The 19,507-nt window shown below is 43.1% G+C and overlaps 2 protein-coding genes across 3 annotated transcripts; both read right to left on the reverse strand.

Annotated features, from left to right (window-relative positions):
• Positions 1–63: 63 nt before the first annotated feature.
• On the reverse strand, positions 64–4,266 carry mettl2a (methyltransferase 2A, methylcytidine). 2 transcript variants are annotated; one of them, XM_086184513.1, is made up of 9 exons: positions 4,082–4,266; positions 3,728–3,816; positions 2,940–3,208; positions 2,206–2,255; positions 2,046–2,106; positions 1,824–1,963; positions 1,623–1,729; positions 721–786; positions 64–610 (listed from the first exon to the last, which is right to left on the reverse strand). In XM_086184513.1, the coding sequence occupies exons 1-9, from the start codon at positions 4,234–4,236 to the stop codon at positions 447–449; spliced, it is 1,101 nt and encodes a 366-aa protein (XP_086040639.1). In that variant the 5' UTR covers positions 4,237–4,266; the 3' UTR covers positions 64–446. The 2 variants fall into 2 exon arrangements, with proteins under 2 accessions (XP_086040639.1, XP_086040641.1); XM_086184515.1 differs by lacking the exon at positions 4,082–4,266 and having other exon boundaries at positions 3,633–3,773.
• Positions 4,267–5,167: 901 nt separating this feature from the next.
• Positions 5,168–19,161, reverse strand: itgb3a (integrin beta 3a). The gene is made up of 15 exons (XM_086184540.1): positions 18,684–19,161; positions 17,902–17,987; positions 17,427–17,631; positions 15,866–16,118; positions 15,628–15,790; positions 15,372–15,533; positions 15,195–15,290; positions 15,017–15,106; positions 14,782–14,916; positions 14,275–14,704; positions 9,888–10,110; positions 8,736–8,836; positions 8,469–8,588; positions 7,194–7,360; positions 5,168–7,066 (listed from the first exon to the last, which is right to left on the reverse strand). Exons 1-15 carry the CDS (start codon positions 18,739–18,741, stop codon positions 7,001–7,003), a joined length of 2,355 nt encoding a protein of 784 aa, XP_086040666.1. The 5' UTR covers positions 18,742–19,161; the 3' UTR covers positions 5,168–7,000.
• Positions 19,162–19,507: the final 346 nt, after the last annotated feature.

Below are 19,507 nucleotides of genomic sequence, written 5' to 3' on the forward strand. Positions count from 1 at the left end.
TGTTTGATAAATTACAGAATCCTTTGTTGAAACACTTGCACACAGATTTGAAGTGAAAGTAAAACAGATGTGCAATTTTAATTCATTTGACACGTACAAAAAGGTCATAACATTCTCTTAAAACCGTGGCACTTACTTCAAAACCATCTGATTGTTAAAAACAGCATCCGAGCGAATAGAAACATTACTACAGAGGTAACCAGCCCTTCCTCAGATTACTGAACAGAACATGAAACCATTTGTATCCCTTAATCATAAAACACCATTATGGCAACTGAAATAGTGGGAGGCCCTTTATCAGAATCATAAAAGAGATTCTCATTTCCAAACTTCCTTGGGATAATAATATATTTAAAAAAAAATAAATTAAAAAAAAAACAGTCTTGATTTCAGTGCTCGGTTTCGGATGTTACTGAAAGTGAAGCCAGGTAGGTTTTCTCCTCAGCTCAGGCCTGCGTCTCAGGTGGCGTGACGAAAGCCTTGCGATACTTGCACTGGATCCACACCCTGTACATGGTGAGCTGTTTCCCTCTGTTCACCTGGAGACGTCTATCCACTAAGTTCTGCACTTTCTCAAGCCCTGCTGTCGCGAACATGTCGTGGAGTTCATCTGAAGACGGGAACACACACACACAAACACACACACACACACAGAAACGTTGATTCCGTGAGTAACAGCAACAGGAGACTTCCAAAAAAACAATCTACAAGAAGTCTTACCTTGTGTAAAGAAATACACCCTTGTTCCATCACCACGGGCGTAAAAGTTTTCAGACAAACATCTTCCTAATGGAGTCAAATTATTAAAAAAAGAAAAAAATTAAAAGGAATTAAAAACATTTAATTCAAGAATGCGTCATCATTTTAGTTTGTGCCATAACGGACCACAGGTCTGACAAGTCTTGGCTTTCTATTGCCGCCTGTATGAAGAGCTGTCGGTAACATTCTCTGTTTCTCAAGCTTTTCTACTTCAAGAACCTCCTGTCCGTACTTGCAAGAGACCAGGGCCCATTAAAACAAAAAGGATGACGACTCATTCTTGCTCATCTTCTTCTGCTGTAATCGAATAATCTACGGGAAGCATTAACGAGATCAAACAAGAGAAAAGATGCAGCCTCATTGGCGGCCGTTAAACTGACCGTCAGATCCTTATATCATGTAGTCAGGATGGTATCCATGCATACATGAATACTTTTCAATGAAATAGCAATACTATCATGGTTGCTTTTCATCGTTTACATGAGTACTCCTTTAATTACCACACAAAAGTCAACAGTTACCGCTTGGCTAGCTAAACCGTGTTGTTTAAAAGACTGCTTTTAAAGAACCAAGAAATTATTATGTCAAGCCTTTTTTTTTTCTCCTTTTTTAAAAAAAAAAAAATGCCGCTTTAATAAAAACAATTTCGCTTTCAAATATGGAGATTAAATCTGCTGCCCACTAGAGGGCGCTCAACATGTTGAGGCGGTCTTTTAAAATGACCAAACCCCAAAGAGCTCCATTGGTGTGCCAATGAAACACATAATCAGATCTCCATCCTTGTAATCGCCTGTGATAACTGCCTGTTCTGAAGGTTCTGAGAGGCTATGTGGGCCACGTGGACCTCAACCTGCCCCACTAACCTTTCTTGAACCGTAGTTGGGCCATATCATATCGCCCATAGTCCCTGAGCAGCATCACTCCACCGGGCTTCAGCAGCTGCGCTAATCGACTGATGGACGTCTGCATCCTGGAAAACAAGTCAAACTGAGTCCAATGTTCAATGACTGGATCTGAGTGGACATAAATGAGCAGAGGAGGAAGACAAAAAAAAAAATCCATACTTGTCAGGATGCAACGCTGACAACACAAAGATGAGCACTATAACGTCGAGGGTTCCATCTGGGACGGGGTAAGAAGCTCGCTCATCACTCAGGTCCTGAACGAAGGCGAAGCAGCGTCTTGGGTCGTACTCCTGATTAGTCTGATGACACGAAAAACAACATTTATTCATCGATTCACGGATAAATCCATATATAAACCACTCTTTGTTAACATCACCTCACCTTAACTAACTCCACAGCCGTGCTGGAGAAATCACAGCAGTAAACAAAGAGCCCCGGGTCGCTGCACACAGCAACAAGGAGTTAACTCACGAGACAGAAGCAGAAAACTGTGTTTGTCAGACCTGGCCTGAGAGCTCCAAAGCACCTGGTCTGCACTTACTTGTTGGTCTTCAGGATTGGAAAAACCGTGTTGCCGACGCCACAGCCAACCTGTACAGCGAACACCACGTCAGAGCTCATCACGAGAGAGAAACACAAACTCTCCAGCGGTAACGGTTATCACAAGAGAACAATCCTAAAGACAAAAAAACTTGCATGTCAAGCACCAAAACCTGTGAAATCCTGAAATGTGCAATAGGGAATTATTTTAGTTTTTTTTGACAAAAATAACAACAATTGTCCACAGAACGTGATGAGGTAACCGTTTTGATGTTATTTTAGCGGTTTCAGTTGGGGGGGATCCCAATTAAGTTCGTTCTATTTATGTGGTGCCACTTTGCACCTCAAGGGGCACCATTGAGTCCCTGTTCAGTCCAGTCTACACAATTTAGGACCAAACACATTTTATTCTGACTGCTCAAAATGGATCTGTAATCGCAGCGAACGACGACAAAAATGAAAAACATTCAAGAGTTGCATTGATATGTTTACCGTCTTGCTGAAAACTTGCTAAAAGGCTGATTTCAACCAGAATTCTGTCAGTTCTACTTCCGTAAGTATGACCACAGTTGGATTAGGGTTGGGTAAAAATTTGTAGCCTCAGGGCAGAAATCCACTGAGTCCGTCCGTGAAGTGTGACATGAGGGTAGCGAGGGCATGGTGTCTGTCACTGCTTGTTTATTTATTTATTTAATTTCACGTGCAGGCAAAACTAGTTTGAAACGAATCTCTCACCTCAAGAATGCGATATGTGGCAGAGGAGCCAGGGAAGTTGCCATCAGTGAGAGGCGGGGCGCCACCATCTCTGCTTTGTTCTTCCTCTGGACCCTCCTGCCGACTGCGTTCCACACCAGAGACTTCAGGGTGGGATTCGTGGTTCAGGTCACACTGCGGCGCCAACTCTGGGAACTCCGTGAAGAGCCAGTGACGGTCTTTGAAGAAGCGATTTTCATGTTTTGTGTAGAAATCATTCCAGTACTCATTGGCTCGGATGTCAAAGTCCTCTGGAAAACAAGAAAAATGGGTCGCAGGAAGTTGCTTACAGGTTCAGAGTTTTGTCAAAAGACAATTCCTTGGGAAGCAAAATACTGATTTTTGTTGTTGTTGTTTTAATATCTTAAAACCCATTTAGCTAATAGCTGATATCCAGAGATGCTGCTACTATCTCTGATACAACAAAATTATAATATTTGCGTTTTTCTTTTACAAACTGAAAACATAGGTAAACATTATGAATTTAAAACCATAACAATTTTCTCTATTTTTTTAAACATTTGGAAAAGCCCAAAATGTACACACTGCATTTGTGTTCAAGTCTTTTTTTCTTAATCAAAAGAGGAAGAGACCTGAGTAAAACTGGGAAATTATACTGGAAATATTGGTACATCCCACCAGACCAATACAGATGTATTAGAAAATGACCAATACCTGCTGAATCCGCAGACATCAGGAATCCCTGCCAAGAACCAAAAACTGCTGCCAAAAATCCGTTAGTCGTCTTGGACTAAGGAGCAGCCACGCACCTTGTTTATCTGGAGGCAGAGGCTGACTGTTTTCCAGGACTTTTTTCTTCGCAGCTGTCTCCTGTTCCTCAGTCCACTCCACATTGTCCCTGTTGACAGCAGACACTTTATTCAGCAGGAGACAAATGATGCAGAAACACACACACACACACACACACACACACACACACACACACACACACACACACACACACACACAATCCTATGATTAATATTCTATTATTACTAATAACAGGCGAGGAAAACCTTATGGAAACAGCAATGACCACTGTGCTCAGTGACAGAACCTGGTCTAAGCTACTATTTTCCCAGCCAGACGACAGGGACGTGAAGTTTTCCGGTAGAGTTACCGACCAGGCGTTGTGCTGGAAGACCTGCCGCGGGTCTGTGAGGAAACGAGTCCCGAACTGAGGCCGCTTCGCGTCTCTGGTGGATGAATCTGACAGAATTAACTCTGGTTCTCTACTGCCTTCCTCCACTCCGGCTACAACGGCATCGGGCGCCGCCATTTTGAAAATGACGCAATGGGAGGAGGTCCGTGCTGCGTTCATATACTATAGGAAATATAGGAACTAACAAAACAAAACAAAAACAAAACAACAACAAAATCACTTGCCTTGAAAGATTCTTCTTCTTATAAAATGTATATAGTCCGGATGCGATACCACTAATAATCTGAAATTTTCATTGTTTTTATTCAGTGGATAAGGAATGTTTCAAGCTAAATAACCTCTATAGACCTATTACTAATTTGTCACAGTACTTTGTGTTGTATTTTACGAACTAAATTTGATAGTATTTTCCATGTTATTGCCGTTGTTGCTGCGGAGTCCAAAAACTGAATTTAAAAAAGATTTTAAAAACTGTTTTTTTTTCTCCTTGAAGTGTATAGTAGAGCGTAATGTTTATACACTAGAGGGCGATATATCCCAGGATTATTTTTATAGACCTTTTAAGTCTGCAGTTGATCTCTCGTGCTATCCACTAAATGTGAGTTCTATGACAGAATTGTCGTGAATCTAAAATTGTTACTATTATGACAATCACGATAACTGGAACTTTTCTAAACGTTTCTAATCATCATCTCACGTGCATGGTCTCTACATTTATACATCAGCCGTTTCCTTGCAACCTGGTTGTGTTTCTTGGTATATTTCTGCACAAAAATCTTCAGCCGCTATTCTATAAAGGGAAAGCAGTCAAGGCTGCCCCCCCAGATACTGCTGACACCGACATTTTTGAACAATGATGCTGTGAGACGTTCTCCAGGACAGCAGGGATGCCTCATACCACCGATCTAACATGTTACATGACCAATTATGGGCACGTTTACAATTTACGAGGAAATGTCTACTTCCACCACAGATAAGCAGTAGCACGTCACAGACTCCACATCACTACCCTTGTGTTTACCACCAGGGAAATGAACATTGACGGTCCTGTGATGAAGGTACCTTTTTATTGTTTTACAATTTAAGTACAAACAAAAAGTATATATATAAAAAAAAAACAACTGTACACAGAAGACAGTAACTGCACTATCAGATGTTTGACAGCTGGAGCCCATGAAGTGTGCCGTGACAGGAAAGTGAGAGCGCAAATATTTAAAATAAATCGGGCCATCAACAGGAAATATTGTAACTTTACAGATAGTAGTCTAGGTGCTTAAAGAATGTGTGCGTATTTCTACTATTAAAGACGTTCGACCACGTTAAAGCAGTGTCACTTGTGAAATAAAGTACGATCAAAATAACCTTAAAATTAATATCTGTACCTCTGATTAAAAAAATAAAATATCCAAGTGCCAAATAGTTCCTTATTTTGTGAGAGCTTGGGCAAGAAATACATTTGAGCAGTGTTTTACACCTACTGGGCTGGCACAGTGATTAAAAGTGTTTTCTTATTACCGTTTATTTGTTTAGATTGGCGATGGTCTGCTGTGTGTGTGTGTGTGTGTGTGTGTGTGTGTGTGTGTGTGTGTGTGTGTGTGTGTGTGTGTGTGTGTGTGTGTGTGACTGAAGCCCGGCGACAGAATGAACTGATTTCTTATTTTAAAAATCAAACAGGTCATGAGCTGCTCAGAGTGACGAAAAAAAAGAAGCGTTTTTCAGAGATTTTAAACAACATCCTGCTCATCTGAAACGCGAATGTGGCTTCAGTAAGCCTGGCATAAATAAAGGGTAAAAGCAGATCTGACATTTGTTAAAAGGAACCCAAATGTCAACCATCACACGCAAGTTGGCCAAGTCAGGTGTAATGAATCTATATGCATTCATTCAGCAAGTGCAGCTAAACGCTTGAAATATCATAAAACTGTGCACAACAGAAAGGAATGAGGTACCAGAAACTGTAAAACCCAAATATGCCCAGCATTGTCCTCTTATCTTCCACGTAGAGATTACAAAACAGCAAAAGCAACTTGCTAATGTATCAATTTACGACATTAAATCTATTATCATTTGATGTGCAATAAAGGCCGCTCTTATCCAAAAAAACTTGAAAAAACAAAACAACAACAACAACAGCACGACAGTGGTGAATTTACAATTCGGCAAAGGCAAGACATGTTATTTTTTCACACAATTATAAAAAAAAACAACAACTAAACAAACACAAAGTTGTGGGATGACGAGGAGTTAAAGAAGTACTCAAGAAAACACCTTTGTAAACAAAATCAGCCTCAAGGCCTCAGTGAAGGGGTTTTAGTAACGGTTCCATTGTACATTCTCCGGTCAAAATCACGAGATGGCCTTATTCCATGTAAATGTATATATTTTATACACAAAAAGATTTCAAGCTGACTGATTCATCTGCCATTGCTCAGTTAATTCAATTTATACATACACTGAGTTGAAGGGGACTTCGAGTGGTGACGTTTTTTTTGTGTGTATTTTCTACACTGATGTAGTATAATTATTAGACAACACCTGTTTCAACATGTGACTAAAAGAATTAAAAAGAACAAAATCCAGACCAAAAAACTCTGAAGAGGTAAAAGCTCTTGTAGATTAAGTTACACTCTTCTAAACAGCATCGTCTCTCCGGTTGTGGTGGAATAAAGTCAGAATTTAGGTCAAAGAAAGCAACTGCCTGTGACTGACAGTATTTCCCCAAATGTACAAAGGTTCCATCACTTTGCTGAGGGTAATAAATACCCTTTCGCAACAGTAGCTGGCCACGTGACAGTGTAAAGGGTCTTCTTCTTCTTGTCCATTTTTGCGTTGCTACATTCCGTCGTTGACCCCTGAGTTTTTCCTCATCCCATTTTAGTCTTCAGGTGCCTCTGTAAGCTACGTTGGTGAAGGTGGAGGTTGCGCCTTTATATAACGGATTGTTACCCTGAGAAGTAAAGAGGAGGTTTGCTGTTCAATTCCATCTCACACAAACTGTCTTTAACGTTTCCATTAGAGTGCTGCTATACTCGGTTATTGCTGTTGGTGTGCGTTTAGTAGTTATTGTTTCTCACCGTGTCCCATTTGGCTTTTGCTCTCTCCTCCTCAAACCTGGCAAATTCCCTGCGGTCGTGGATGGTGACCAGCAGCTTCCAGATGAGCAGACCAGCGAGACCCAGCAGCAGAATGGCCCCGGCCACCGACATGAGGACCACCAAGATGTCAGGACCCTGAGGGCACTCTGACGGAGGAGGAACAGGAGAGGGGGGCTGCTCACTCATTGTTTCATTATGCTTGCAGTCAAGTGCAGTACTTATGGAGTCAAAAAACTTGCAGTCAAATAGGTGTGGCGCTGTAAAATTATAAATATATATAAATATATATATGATACAGCAAAGCCAGGGGGTCCTGACGCTCATCCAGCTCATCATTTTTTCAAATAAACGCAACCTTACAGTCAAATGCTCGCCAAGCAAGTTTGTGGGATTCTCCTTAATCTCATTATTCTCATTGCACAAACTTGTTTGGTGGTTCCTAGTCATATCACCGGTGATATGACTAGGAACCAGTGATTAACACTACACCTCATCCTTTTTTTGTTTTCAAATAAACGCAACCTTACAGTCAAATGCTCGCCAAACAAGTTTGTGGGATTGTCATTAATCTCATTGCCACAGGGTAAATCCCTCTGTAGTTCACAGTAGATGGAGTCTGTGCCTGTGGTTGCATCCCCACACTTGGGGGATGATGAATTCTCCATGGGCAGATCATGGACACTCCAGCCAAACAGACTATAGATTAAAAATTGTAATTGTGTGGCGGTTCTTTCCAAATGCCAACAGGCCAAACAGATCAAGTTCTGATTGGGAAATGAATCATTTAGTTGGGCTCACGTGGTGCTCAAAGGCGTTTTAGAAGTAAAGTAACACAAGTGTTTTTAAAACAAAAAACAAAAAAAAGGTTTTGTGCATTTTGATGATACTGTGTTCATATTCTGTATCCCAGGGGTCTACTTTGTTGTTTGGAACAATTGCAGCTAAATTAGAACATTTCCAATCATTATGAATTTGATTTGATATATGGAGATCATCCTGTGCCTCCCTCATCTTGAGACCGTCCTGTGGGTCCAGAACCTTTCTTTGGGAACCCCTGTGAGAGTACCTGTGGATAACTGGCTGCGGAGGTGTTCTGCTTGCTCATTAACAGATGTACGAACTGTTCCTCTGCTGCTAAAGACCGCCAGACTACGTGGGTTTCAAGAACATTCTGTACTAAGAATCTACCTAAAACATAATAGTCTCCTCTCTGATACTTTAAATGTCTCATATGCACACAAAGACTAGAAGTACCTGGCTCTTTTATCACAAACAGTATGGATTTGGCACTTTCATCCTCGTAGTACTGGAAGTGCACCACGCAGTCGTTCTCATCTTTGTATGAGCAGTTCACTGCATTTTTCTCGTGGTAAACTGGAGAAAAAGGTAAGAAAGAGGATGGATTTTGATAAGAATAAACACACGTATAACAGGAGTCAGGATATCGTATGATTTGACCACTCGATGACCTCAGGATCATCTGTGTGGTAAAGAGGCAGACGTCAATAGCAGCGCTCTCACCCAGTTCATCCACTATCGTAATTTCATCCCTGCAGATCCGACTGCAGCTGTCTTCTTCAATGTACTGTCCTCTCTGGAAGTGCTGACATTCCACACACGCCCTGCAAACAAAGTCCCATTCGGTCACCTTTTAAAATTCACAGTCTGATGGGCTCCTGATCGTCTTCAGAGGCAGGATTTGGTTCCAAAAACACGGAAAAAGAGTAGAAAAGCACAGCTATAACCTATCAAACCTGTGAAGACTGACTGCCAGGAGCCCGAGAGCCGTGCTGTTGTGAATGAAAACCCACCTGGGTCCCTTAAAAATGTTGTGTTTGAGAAGTTTGTTATCTTGTTGGGATGTGGGAATATAATGACGGATATAATTTGCGGTAAACGGCTTCATGTTATTTGCAAAAGAAATGTTCTGGTTGGACGAGAGTATGTGTCAGTATTTAGCTGGTCAGGTGATCTCTTAATTTGTTGTCAATGAAAAGCTACTTTATAATACATGGCAGGAAAAAAAATGTCCATATTTAAGAATACAGCTGCACAAGCAGGGCTACTCATTTCTGGAGCCCTAGTTTAAGCAACCAGTTCCTTTAAAATGCCGATAACAACTACGCCTCTTGAGAGTGAAAATACAAACATATTAAAGAAAAGATGTTGCCATGAAACATCCTTACTTTCCTAAAGTTTTAAAGTACCGTTAAAGGTTTTAAAATACGGCCTTTTTTGGGGGGTAAACTATGAAAAGTCCAGTGAATAATGGTGCAAATTTAAGTGGTATCCCTGGGGGTTCTGCCAAAAAATGAAAAATAATATTTCTTATAGTTCTCTTTTCAAGAATATCTAAAAAAAAAAAAATGGATATTTTTCGTGACGCAATTCAATTTTTCAGACTTACATTACTCATCTTTCACCAAAAATGCTGTCATTTTGATTGACAGCTAAACTACTTCCAAGAGCTCTCAAAACTTCCCACTTCTGAGTTTTGAACTTTCCCACTGAAAGGTCGATGCTAAAATAGCAACATAAAAGAAAGAGGACTAAACTGCATGCAGTCAAAGTTGGAGAAATGCAGGTCTTCTCAAAATTTTAACTGGTGGTGCATAAGAAATCATGTTGCATGCAGTTGTTCTGTTATTTTGCTGTCATTTTTTGTTTACTCACATTTTTATAGTGCAGGAGTCAGGACAGGTGGGACATTTCTCACAGGTGGCGCCGTAGGCCCCAGGCTGAGTGCACTGACACGCTCCGCAGTCACAGTTGCCGCGACCGCTGCACAGCATGCCGATGTGAGACATGCAGGTGTCTGTGCGAGTGGTGCAGTTACAGTTTTCTCCTTTCCAGCCGGAGTCACACTCGCAGAACCCGCAGCTACACTTCCCGTGATCTGAAAGAGAACTTCAGTTTTAATACACAAATATTTAGTCTTGAATGCACAGAATGTCAATTCTGCCGCAACGTGTCTCTTAATCAAAACAGTCACAAAAAAAGTCTTTTTTTGAATGTAAAATAGCGTGGGATCATGGGAGTTGTTGTCCCGAGTTGGTTAAACAACCATGATTGATAAGTGTCATGTTGCCATTTATCTTAAATTAAAGAGCCACAAGAAGCATCGAACAACTTAATGCTAATTTGTTAATTAGCCATTTGCTGAGTTCATTCAGGCTGCGTACAGCTAATCAAGCTCACACTTTGTGGTTTACTCAATTGTAGGGCGACCCGGCGACGCCAACCATGATGAGAATTTTTTTTAAACAAAAGAGTTGTGTTTAATCAACTGTGTGACCAAATGAAATGCAAAGTATCAAACTTAAGGCTTGTATTTTTTAGACAATGTAAACTTAGAAATGTTGCACAATATAATCTTTAATGCATTTGTTGCTGTATTGGTGGGGCCCTGCAAACCACAATGATGAGAGGCATTACACAGTTGCAAAATCGAATATGTGTGCGCACGCATGTGCATACATGTTTTGCCGACAAAGCCATGTGTTTTGAAAGCATATTGCATGCTCGGGCACATGTGTCGTTCGTGTCTGGTATAGTGTAGTCCTGCTGTGTTCATTTACAGATTTATTTAATTCTATTTTAAAGCAGTATCTGAGAGCAGTGGCTGTAAAAATGTACTTGAAGGAGTTGGTTTTAATTTCATCATCTAATAATCCTTTGAATACTTGGAATCTTATCCCTCTTTCTGGTGCTAACAAACAACATATCTCCAAAACAAATGACTGCCTTTTCAAACGTAATCTTCCACAGGAAAGTACATTAAGTCTTAATCATTCCGAGTCTGACGGAAAAACCAGAACAAAAGGAAATGTGCACTGAGAAGACTATGAAAGCACATCGGGAAAGTACACAGACTCCTAACAGCTGTCACACACACACTTCCGCTGCTCATGTTTAGAGGCCAGATCTTTCCAGCAACACTGCTGAAGTGACACAATCATCTACTGTCAGAATCTGTGGGTGAGCGTTCCTCCCTGGATTACACACACAGAGCGAGGGGGGGAGAGAGAGAGAGAGAGAGAGAGAGAGAGAGAGAGGAGAGAGAGAGGCACACATACACTTTGGCACCTTAGAAACAAAGGCAGCACCCCAGAGATACGATTCCAAGCAGAAAACCAAACAAGATTTGGCAAAGGATGACTAAGTGCAAAGTGAGTGAGTCACACCCCATCTGGATCAGACTGGGGGAGAGACTGGTCATGAAATATCACGGAGGGGTCAAGGGTCTCTAATTCCACAGCTCTTCATGTATGATCCAGTGTTGCAAACTCCAGGAGGCAACTCCCCAACCGCCATCATGACGGCCTCCCCTGTAGTCTGAAGCAGGATCAGACGTAGAAGTTAATGGTTAACAACCCCACTCATTACTCACTGCAGCCTCTGCTGAGTAATCACGCTTTGTCTGTCAACAAGATTACAACTGAGACGAGGGGAAGGTTTGACCAGGTTCTCACTGGGTATTTTTTTTTTTTTTTGCAGTACCTGCTGGGAGTGAAAAATCGTCTTGTTGTTTCCCTTATTTGTTGTAAAGTGGATTCACACACATATAAAAAGGAGTTTAAAGGTTTGACACCATCCCACTCTCTTGCTAGGCTGGAGACAAATCTTAAACATTCATCACATGCGCAGGCTTTTGAGTGTGTGTGTGTGTGTGTGTGTGTGTGTGTGTGTGTGTGTGTGTCTGTCTGTCTGTCTGTCAGGTGGCAAGATGAAGACAGAAAACTACAGCAGTTAAGAGGACAGAGGATCCAGTGAACCGAGAACAGCGACAGAGGAGTTTGGGCAAACTTCCAACAGAAGAATGCAAACTTTCCTGCTCCCTCTCCCCTCATATTTATTGGCCCTCGGGCCGGGCCTGCTGACTCCTGCTCCCTGGTTCTCCAACAGCCCCTCAGCAGAGCAAGGAATATACAGCCACAGGGAACATAACGGGGTTGGAGCTTTTTGGAGTCACGGGTCACAGAAACTCCAATTGAGCTGGGGCCGAGGGACACTCATTCTTTAAAGACAACAGCATCATGACTTTACTGAGGCGCAGCGACTTAAGGGCCCCGAATTAAATTCTATCCTACACCAGTTTTAGCTTTGTATGTGTGTGTATGTGTGTGTCAGTGTAGATGAGGTGAAGCCCTGTGTGACTGCTCTAAAATTTCCTTTGCCAAACAACATACCTTTGAGACTCCTCCTCGTTGACATAAGCATGTCATAGTCTGGGATAATTTCAGCTTGTAAACACACACACGACCCTTCCATATTCTTGTGAGGTCATGCTGTTCCCATCAGGGGCAAACACTGAACGCTTCAGTCTGTCTTTGGTTTGGAACTCTCAAAGTACCCAAAGATAGTCCGGAACAAGGGTCAGTTCAGTTCAGATCACCCGATGAGTCAATTTCTTTTCATTGTTTAAATTTTACATGAATGGCTGGTGCCACTCATGATGAACCTTAATAGGATCTTATCCCAGACTATCTCTGTCAGACGGATGTCCACGTCCCTCGACATTTCTACAGTGTAAACAACAATCCACTTCACGAGCACAGCCACTCAGCAGCCATTTCATTAGGTACACATGTACATTCAAACATGATCCAATACAACAGCCGCCATGCAGTCGGTGTTCAATTTTAACTGTCAGAGAACGGCGTTATACTGAGGCCAGCTCATTTATACTGCATGAGAAGGGAAGAATATTAGAAACACAATTTAGTTTAATGTTTCTCCTGGAACCGTCACCTTATTGTGGTGGAGGAGTTTGAGAGCCTTAATGACCCTCGGAGCTATGCTGTCGGGGGCATTTTGCCCCTGGTAGGGTCACCCAAGGCAGACTGGTCCGAGGCAAAAGGCCAGACAAAGAACGGTTCAAAAGACCCTTCATGGATACAAGAACTAGGAGTCTGTGTACCCATGCCGGCGTGGTACAGGGGCCCTGCCCTGGAGCCAGACCCGGGGTGTGTGTGTGTGTGTGTGTGTGTGTGTGTGGGGGGGGGGGGGGGGGGGCTCTGACAGGAAGAGGTTCAGCAGACCAAAAGTCACAACTAAAATAGATGACAAGTTTCTGAGAGAGAATTAACAGCTTGTGTTATCGGTGGCTCACAGGACAACAGCTCAACAACAAACAGTTGCTGTAAACAAGTCTCAGTTTCAACTGTGAAGTGAAGACTTAGAGCTCCAGGTTTGACAGGACGAGTTGCAGCAAGAAAGCCATTGCTAAGATGTCACAATAAGACAAAGAGGCTTGCCTGGGCCATGAAACACCGCCACTGGACTACTGAAGACTTTATTATGAATCAAAATTTGAACTCTTCGGTTCAGCATGCAGGATCTTTGCACGCCATCGAGTAGGTACCTCAGCATTCTGCAGCAGCATGCAATGCCCTCTGGTATGAGCCTAGTTGGTCAGGGGTTCATCCTAATATAAGATAATGACCCAAAACATAAGTCCAAGCAGTAATTGTTTGTGTTCTCTTAAGTGGCCTTTAATGCCGCATGCATGCGCGCGCACGCACGCACACACACACACACACACACACACACACACACACACACACACACACACACACACACACACACAGTTTACAAGCCTGACGTAGGATTAGTAATTTGTAAGCGTTACTGTTTATGTTAACTGCTAATGGATGTGATTATTCAATTTCCTCTGCAAACAAGGGTTACCATGGAATTTTCATTTGACAAACTAAGTAACATAAAACTATGTAAACTATGTGTTTACAGCCCAAAAGTGACTGGTGACTGGGTACAGGTGGGGCGTGTGTCCCTTTCCTTCCTAGAAAAGAAAGGAAGGGGGAGGCTCATCATTTCTGGTAACATGGCTGGAAGATAGGGGCTGATAAATATATAAAATAAACCACACCGTATACATGATGAAATAACTATGCCCTTCCAGTTGAATGAGCATGAATGAAGGTGAGGGAGATGGTTCACCAGAATGCACCAGCTGGTCACACCTTGCGCCACCTTGAGAGAATGCTACATGCGCTGTGTCACGGGTATAAATGCGACAGAATGAAGTGGATCTACTCACCAGAGCACAACGCCCCTTTGAAGCGCAGGCAGTTGAAGTCGTCACATTCGCAGTGTTTGCCCCACACCTGACCAAACTCATTTGCATGGCAGGAGCACTGTCCGCATAAGCAGTCACCCCTCCCGTTACAGATGGGGCTCCCTGGCTTCGGGATGCAGTGGGCATCATCAGCGGGACTGTAGTCCTCCAGTGAGCACTCGCACCGAGGGCCAAGACGACCCTGATAACACTGACACACACCGCACTCATAGGTCCCGTTGCCGTTGCTACAGAAGCTGCTGTTGGTTTCGGCGTTTTCCTCACACTGGCAGCTACAAGCAAAATCCATTGTGACCTCCAGGGAGTCCTTGAAGCCGAGAGGTTTGATGATGAAAGAGTGCCTCTTCTTCTTCGGGCAGCCACGCAACTGAGCGTCCACGCTGAATGTAACCTAAAGAACGGGAACTTTTCTGTGATATTCCGAGTGTTTAGATGCAACACGTGGCCTATAAATGCATCTCAACATACCGTGTCTCCAATCTTTAGGCCAGAACAAGACTTGACTCCAGGGATGACCTCTCCCTTCAGGCAAGTAGCATTAAAGGAGAGATTCAGCTCTTCAAGGTCTCCCAGCACCTCCAGCTCCACTTTAGAGCGAATTTTCTGCTCACAACAAAAACAACAGTCAGATATGTTGTTTCAGGTTGGTCAGACACGTGATTTGCACATTCCCTTTATTGTCCAAAATTCAGGAAGTTCTTACAGCATACGCTTCCTCAATGAGTTGAATAACATTCCCAGAGTCAGTGTCCAACGTTCCCACAGTTGTTCCTGGAATGAGCTGACTGTACTCCTGGGAAGGCAAGCATGGCAGGAAGATGACAAACTAATTCATGTGTGTTTATAAAAAATAACTTCTGTGGTACAAGTAGTTTATTTACCTTGTAAAGTGGCACCATGTAGCTCGTCACGGCAAAAATTAAATTGATGTTATTTTCAGACATTTTCTCAGTCATGAGTGCCAGGGAGGGATAGTCCTGGGAAACGCAAGGGGGGAACGGGTGAGTCTGTGGAGTCGCTAAATGATGACTCTATGATGTACGCAAGTATCTCATTACCAGCACAGTAGTTTTGTTGTACATGTCGTCACTATCAAGGTGACACTGCCCATCATTTGGTTGGACAATGCCAGCTATACGTCCGTCCAGAGCGATGTGAGTTTTGGCATCAGTGGTGAACACAAGAAGGTGAGAAGCATCTGCACGCCATCCGATCTTCTCCTACATTAAATGGACAGTGAAGCACAATATGACAGGAATGATGTTTCCATGACTACGATGTGTAAATTAACTTGTCACTTTTTGTATTTCGTACCTTGCACACCACTGCCTGCATGACGGCATCAAATCCGCCTTCCGGAGCGTCTCTATTTCTAGACACCTGCTGTTTCTCCACCTCCTCGGTGAAGCGCTCCACCTTCTCCGTCAGTGACAACACATGCTTGAACCCGAACTGAGCGAGGCAATGTTGATTAATCCTATAGATTTTGAGAGAGAGACATTAGAATAGGAAATCTATGAATGAGAACTTCAACAATCTGTGGCCCACCTACCCATAGCAAGGGTTTGTCAGTGCCCTTGGAGGGTACGTGTACATGTAAGGGGAGATGGTCTTGTCCACAAAAGCTCCAAAACCCATGCGGAGGTTGCTTGTTTGCATGCCCATTGTAGCAGCAAGCTCGTTGCCTAAAGTACGCAGGCGAGCCAAGTCGTCCTTCATCGAAAATGAAAGATCCATCAGATAATACAGGTCCACAGGATAGTCCTCCACCTGTTTGACGGACACGGTGAAACGCTTGGTGTCACCTGGGAAGGACGAGTCGGAGGAGGAGACAAATAAGGTAAAGGAGGAATGGCAAATAAAAAAACATGTGACTCAAGTCATTTGGTCAAAGTCTGAAGAGAGTCCCAGGTCAAGTCTCCTGAATGCACCCTTCTCACAAAACCCCACAGGTTCAAATGAGTCATCAGAGGATAAAGTGTGGTCTGGATGTGAGGTGTATTTGCTGAGCAGCAGTTTCTCATTCTGAGGAGAGTTCCTTCAGTCAGATTACTCAGTGGAGTCACGGTGATGACTCAAGATGTAATCACACTGAGTTTGTGTGAGTCCTCCACATCATCAGGAGGATGTACTGTAACGTAACCAGTAACAACTAAGCAGTGCTGCTTATTGAACCAGAAGTGTTTTATGGAGGCCCCACATTGGTTAGACTCGATATGTTGATGCTGGGCCCTTGGTTGGCTCTTAAGAGGGGCCAAATGGGAAAAAAGGTAACCCACTCGGGATCCATGCAGTACCCCTGTCTATTTTTAGCACATGTGGGTCCTGACTAGCCCGGTGAGATCATCTCTGTCCTGAGCTCTGCATCAGTACATCTGGATCCCCTCCTGTCCTAGAGCCACTGGGAGAAATTGCAGAGTAATGGAACCAAGACTGTGCTCTAACTCCCCCCCCCCGCCCCCCCAACAGTAATGTAGCTCCTAATCAGTTTTTTGTGGACGATGGCGTGGATATGAGCCGACACTGGTAAAACAAAGTGGTTGAAAATGGCATCTAGTGGTAGGGTTAGAAGAATAAACACAGCCGCTAGTGCAGTTATACAGAGTCAAAAACAGAAATTAGGAACAGGAGGACATGCTAATGAGGGTTGTTGTTTTCTTTTTACCGGAAAAGACATTTTTAACATTTTTCCTACTGGATTTACTTGGTGTTGCGCATATTTTGTTACACTGATTGGCTGAAGGAACTTCTCTGTCGGTGCGTGTACTCCACCCTGTCAGAGTCGCTCTCGATCGGAGGAGATCCAGACACAACTCCGGGGCTCAACTCTTGAGATCACAACATGCGGGTGATCTCACCAGTCTGCCCACTCTGAGCCCATGCCCAGTTAAAACCCCGCTGAAGTCCACCTAACCCAGGTAAAGCCCATGTGAGCCGCACTCGGACGTGTTGCCAGGGAGTACGACTCAAGTCCAGATGTCTGCAAATCAAGATCAGCTGCCTGAAATGCCTTTCAAACTAAGCGGCGGAATAAAGACAATATTCCAGCCTCCTCGTGAGTCACGTTGAACGTTATCAACAGTTGCGAGTGCGCTGATGTCTGATTGTGTTACCTGGTCTTAGCACAATGTGGATTTTCTGAGGCTTTATCTGAGTGACATCATGGGCCGTCCCAGAGGCCTTGTCGCTGAGGTCCTTGTCCTCCTCGATAGACAAGGTGCTGGAGGGAAACTCCACATGGCCCTCACCGCACCCTCCATCCAGCAGGTTCTGCTGCAGGTCACAGCGGGACACACTGGACCCTCCCTTCCCAAATTTCTGTAACGACCACATCAGTTCTCCTTAGGCGCTCAAACAGGAGTGGAGTTCGAGTATCATTTGAAAATATTTATTGTCCTCATTTCATTGTGTAAACCCATATTGGGTCAGATGTTACAACTCTGCAGGAGAGTCTACATGAACAAACACAGGATGAACTCAGGAAAAATGCAGTTTGGAAATAAAGTTTGTGTTCTGACACGCTGCTGAGGAAAGAATGGGAGGGGCAAACAGGCATGTGTGGCTGCTACACTTGTACTCTTTCTTTACCTCCTTAGAGCACCAGGCACAGCTGGGGTGAACCGCCAAACACTGGCGACAAGTCGTGGCTCCTCGTGATGTGCAAATGTTGGAACCTGTGACCATCAAACCCACACAAATCCCATGATACATTTAATTACACTGACTTATAAAGATAACCTAAGAGTCTTTTACTTCCCCCGAAATATTAATATCTTCAATATGAGAGCATGAATGACAATTTGGTAAATGTCAACAATTTTTACATTCAGAGCAGATTATTTAAAGAGATTTCAAACCCTTGTGTTACTCATCTAAGGGTGTGGCCATCACACTCACACCAGCACAGTCACCAATGTTAATTTACCTAAAAAGGCAACAATATCACAGGATATCATCAATGTATGGATATAAAAATACACCACAGACATTTAATATATCTTTGACTTACTGCATGATATGTAAGTAAACAAAAAAACAAAACAAGACATCTGATGGTATTACTGCAAAACCCCAGTTCTTCAATAATAGCCAATACATCTGGCAGAGGAAATGTTTTTAGAAAGGGTTGTGGAGGAGTTTTACTTCTATATTTTATCTCGCCGTAACTGTGGGAAATAAGGATCCCTGGTTACCTCACTGGGAAACACAGGCGTTCCTTCCCTTGTAAGGAAACCCGGCCAAGGCTCCGGCAGGAGAAGCGCGCGTAGAGCCATCTAAGGTCCACCTCAGGCCGGCGAGCAGTGACTAAAACACGAGCCCACATTCGTTCCACTGCCAGAAAAAAAAAGAAAAAAAGCAACACAACTTACCGAGAACTTTTGATGACAAACAGAGAAGCAACATCAGTGCAGGGTGTAAAGCTGCCATGGCTGGAAAGGAGCGGCGACTCGACCGAGTTTCCTCTGGGCTTCTTCACTTTGCAGCTCCGACGCTTTTCCTCATTCTTGACTTGACTTAACGCGTGTTGGGTCACTTCGCCTCATCCATCAAAGCTCCAGGTCATACGTCAGAGAGCAGGCAGCGTTCATGGCTCACACACACCGATCCCAGGATGGCTCAGAAGCTTTGTTGACGTCTCAAAAGTTTGGGAGAAAGCTTTACAAAGCGCTGCCAGTATGAAAATAACTTTTCAGCAAAAAAAAAAAAAGCGCCTCTGATTCTCAGGACATGTTCTCAGTGAGTTAAACTTTGTGTCAACGTCAAACTGCAAGTTAATTTATCAAATACACGAGCAAACAAACAGTCTTGCGTAGAAGAGTGCTTATTTAATTGTTTCCGGACGAACAGGAGTGGGGGGGAAATAACAGAATAAAACAGCACCGATGGAAAAAAAAAACATTATTTGTAAAACCTGATAAAACCTTAATTTACCAATCAAATAATTCATTTAAACTGTTGTTGTACAGGTAAATGGCGCCTCCATGTGAGTTTTGCAGATTGACATTCAGTGCATTGGTCACATTTTGAGTTTTAGGTGGCCATACAGAGACAAAATATTGTAGCATGCTGGGGTAGGCTGACAGTTCCCAGCATGCTTTGGAGAGGGTGTGTTACAGACACATCTCAGGTTCGTTGTGTTCAAAATCAAGAGTGATGTTGTCTAGTTTACATTTACTGGTGTTACTGTTCATTG

The sequence above is a fragment of the Aulostomus chinensis genome, chromosome 18 (genome assembly GCF_037954235.1).
Source record: "Aulostomus chinensis isolate RoL2024-O1b breed Wild chromosome 18, RoL_Achi_v1.0, whole genome shotgun sequence".
Taxonomy (NCBI): Eukaryota; Metazoa; Chordata; class Actinopteri; order Syngnathiformes; family Aulostomidae; genus Aulostomus; species Aulostomus chinensis.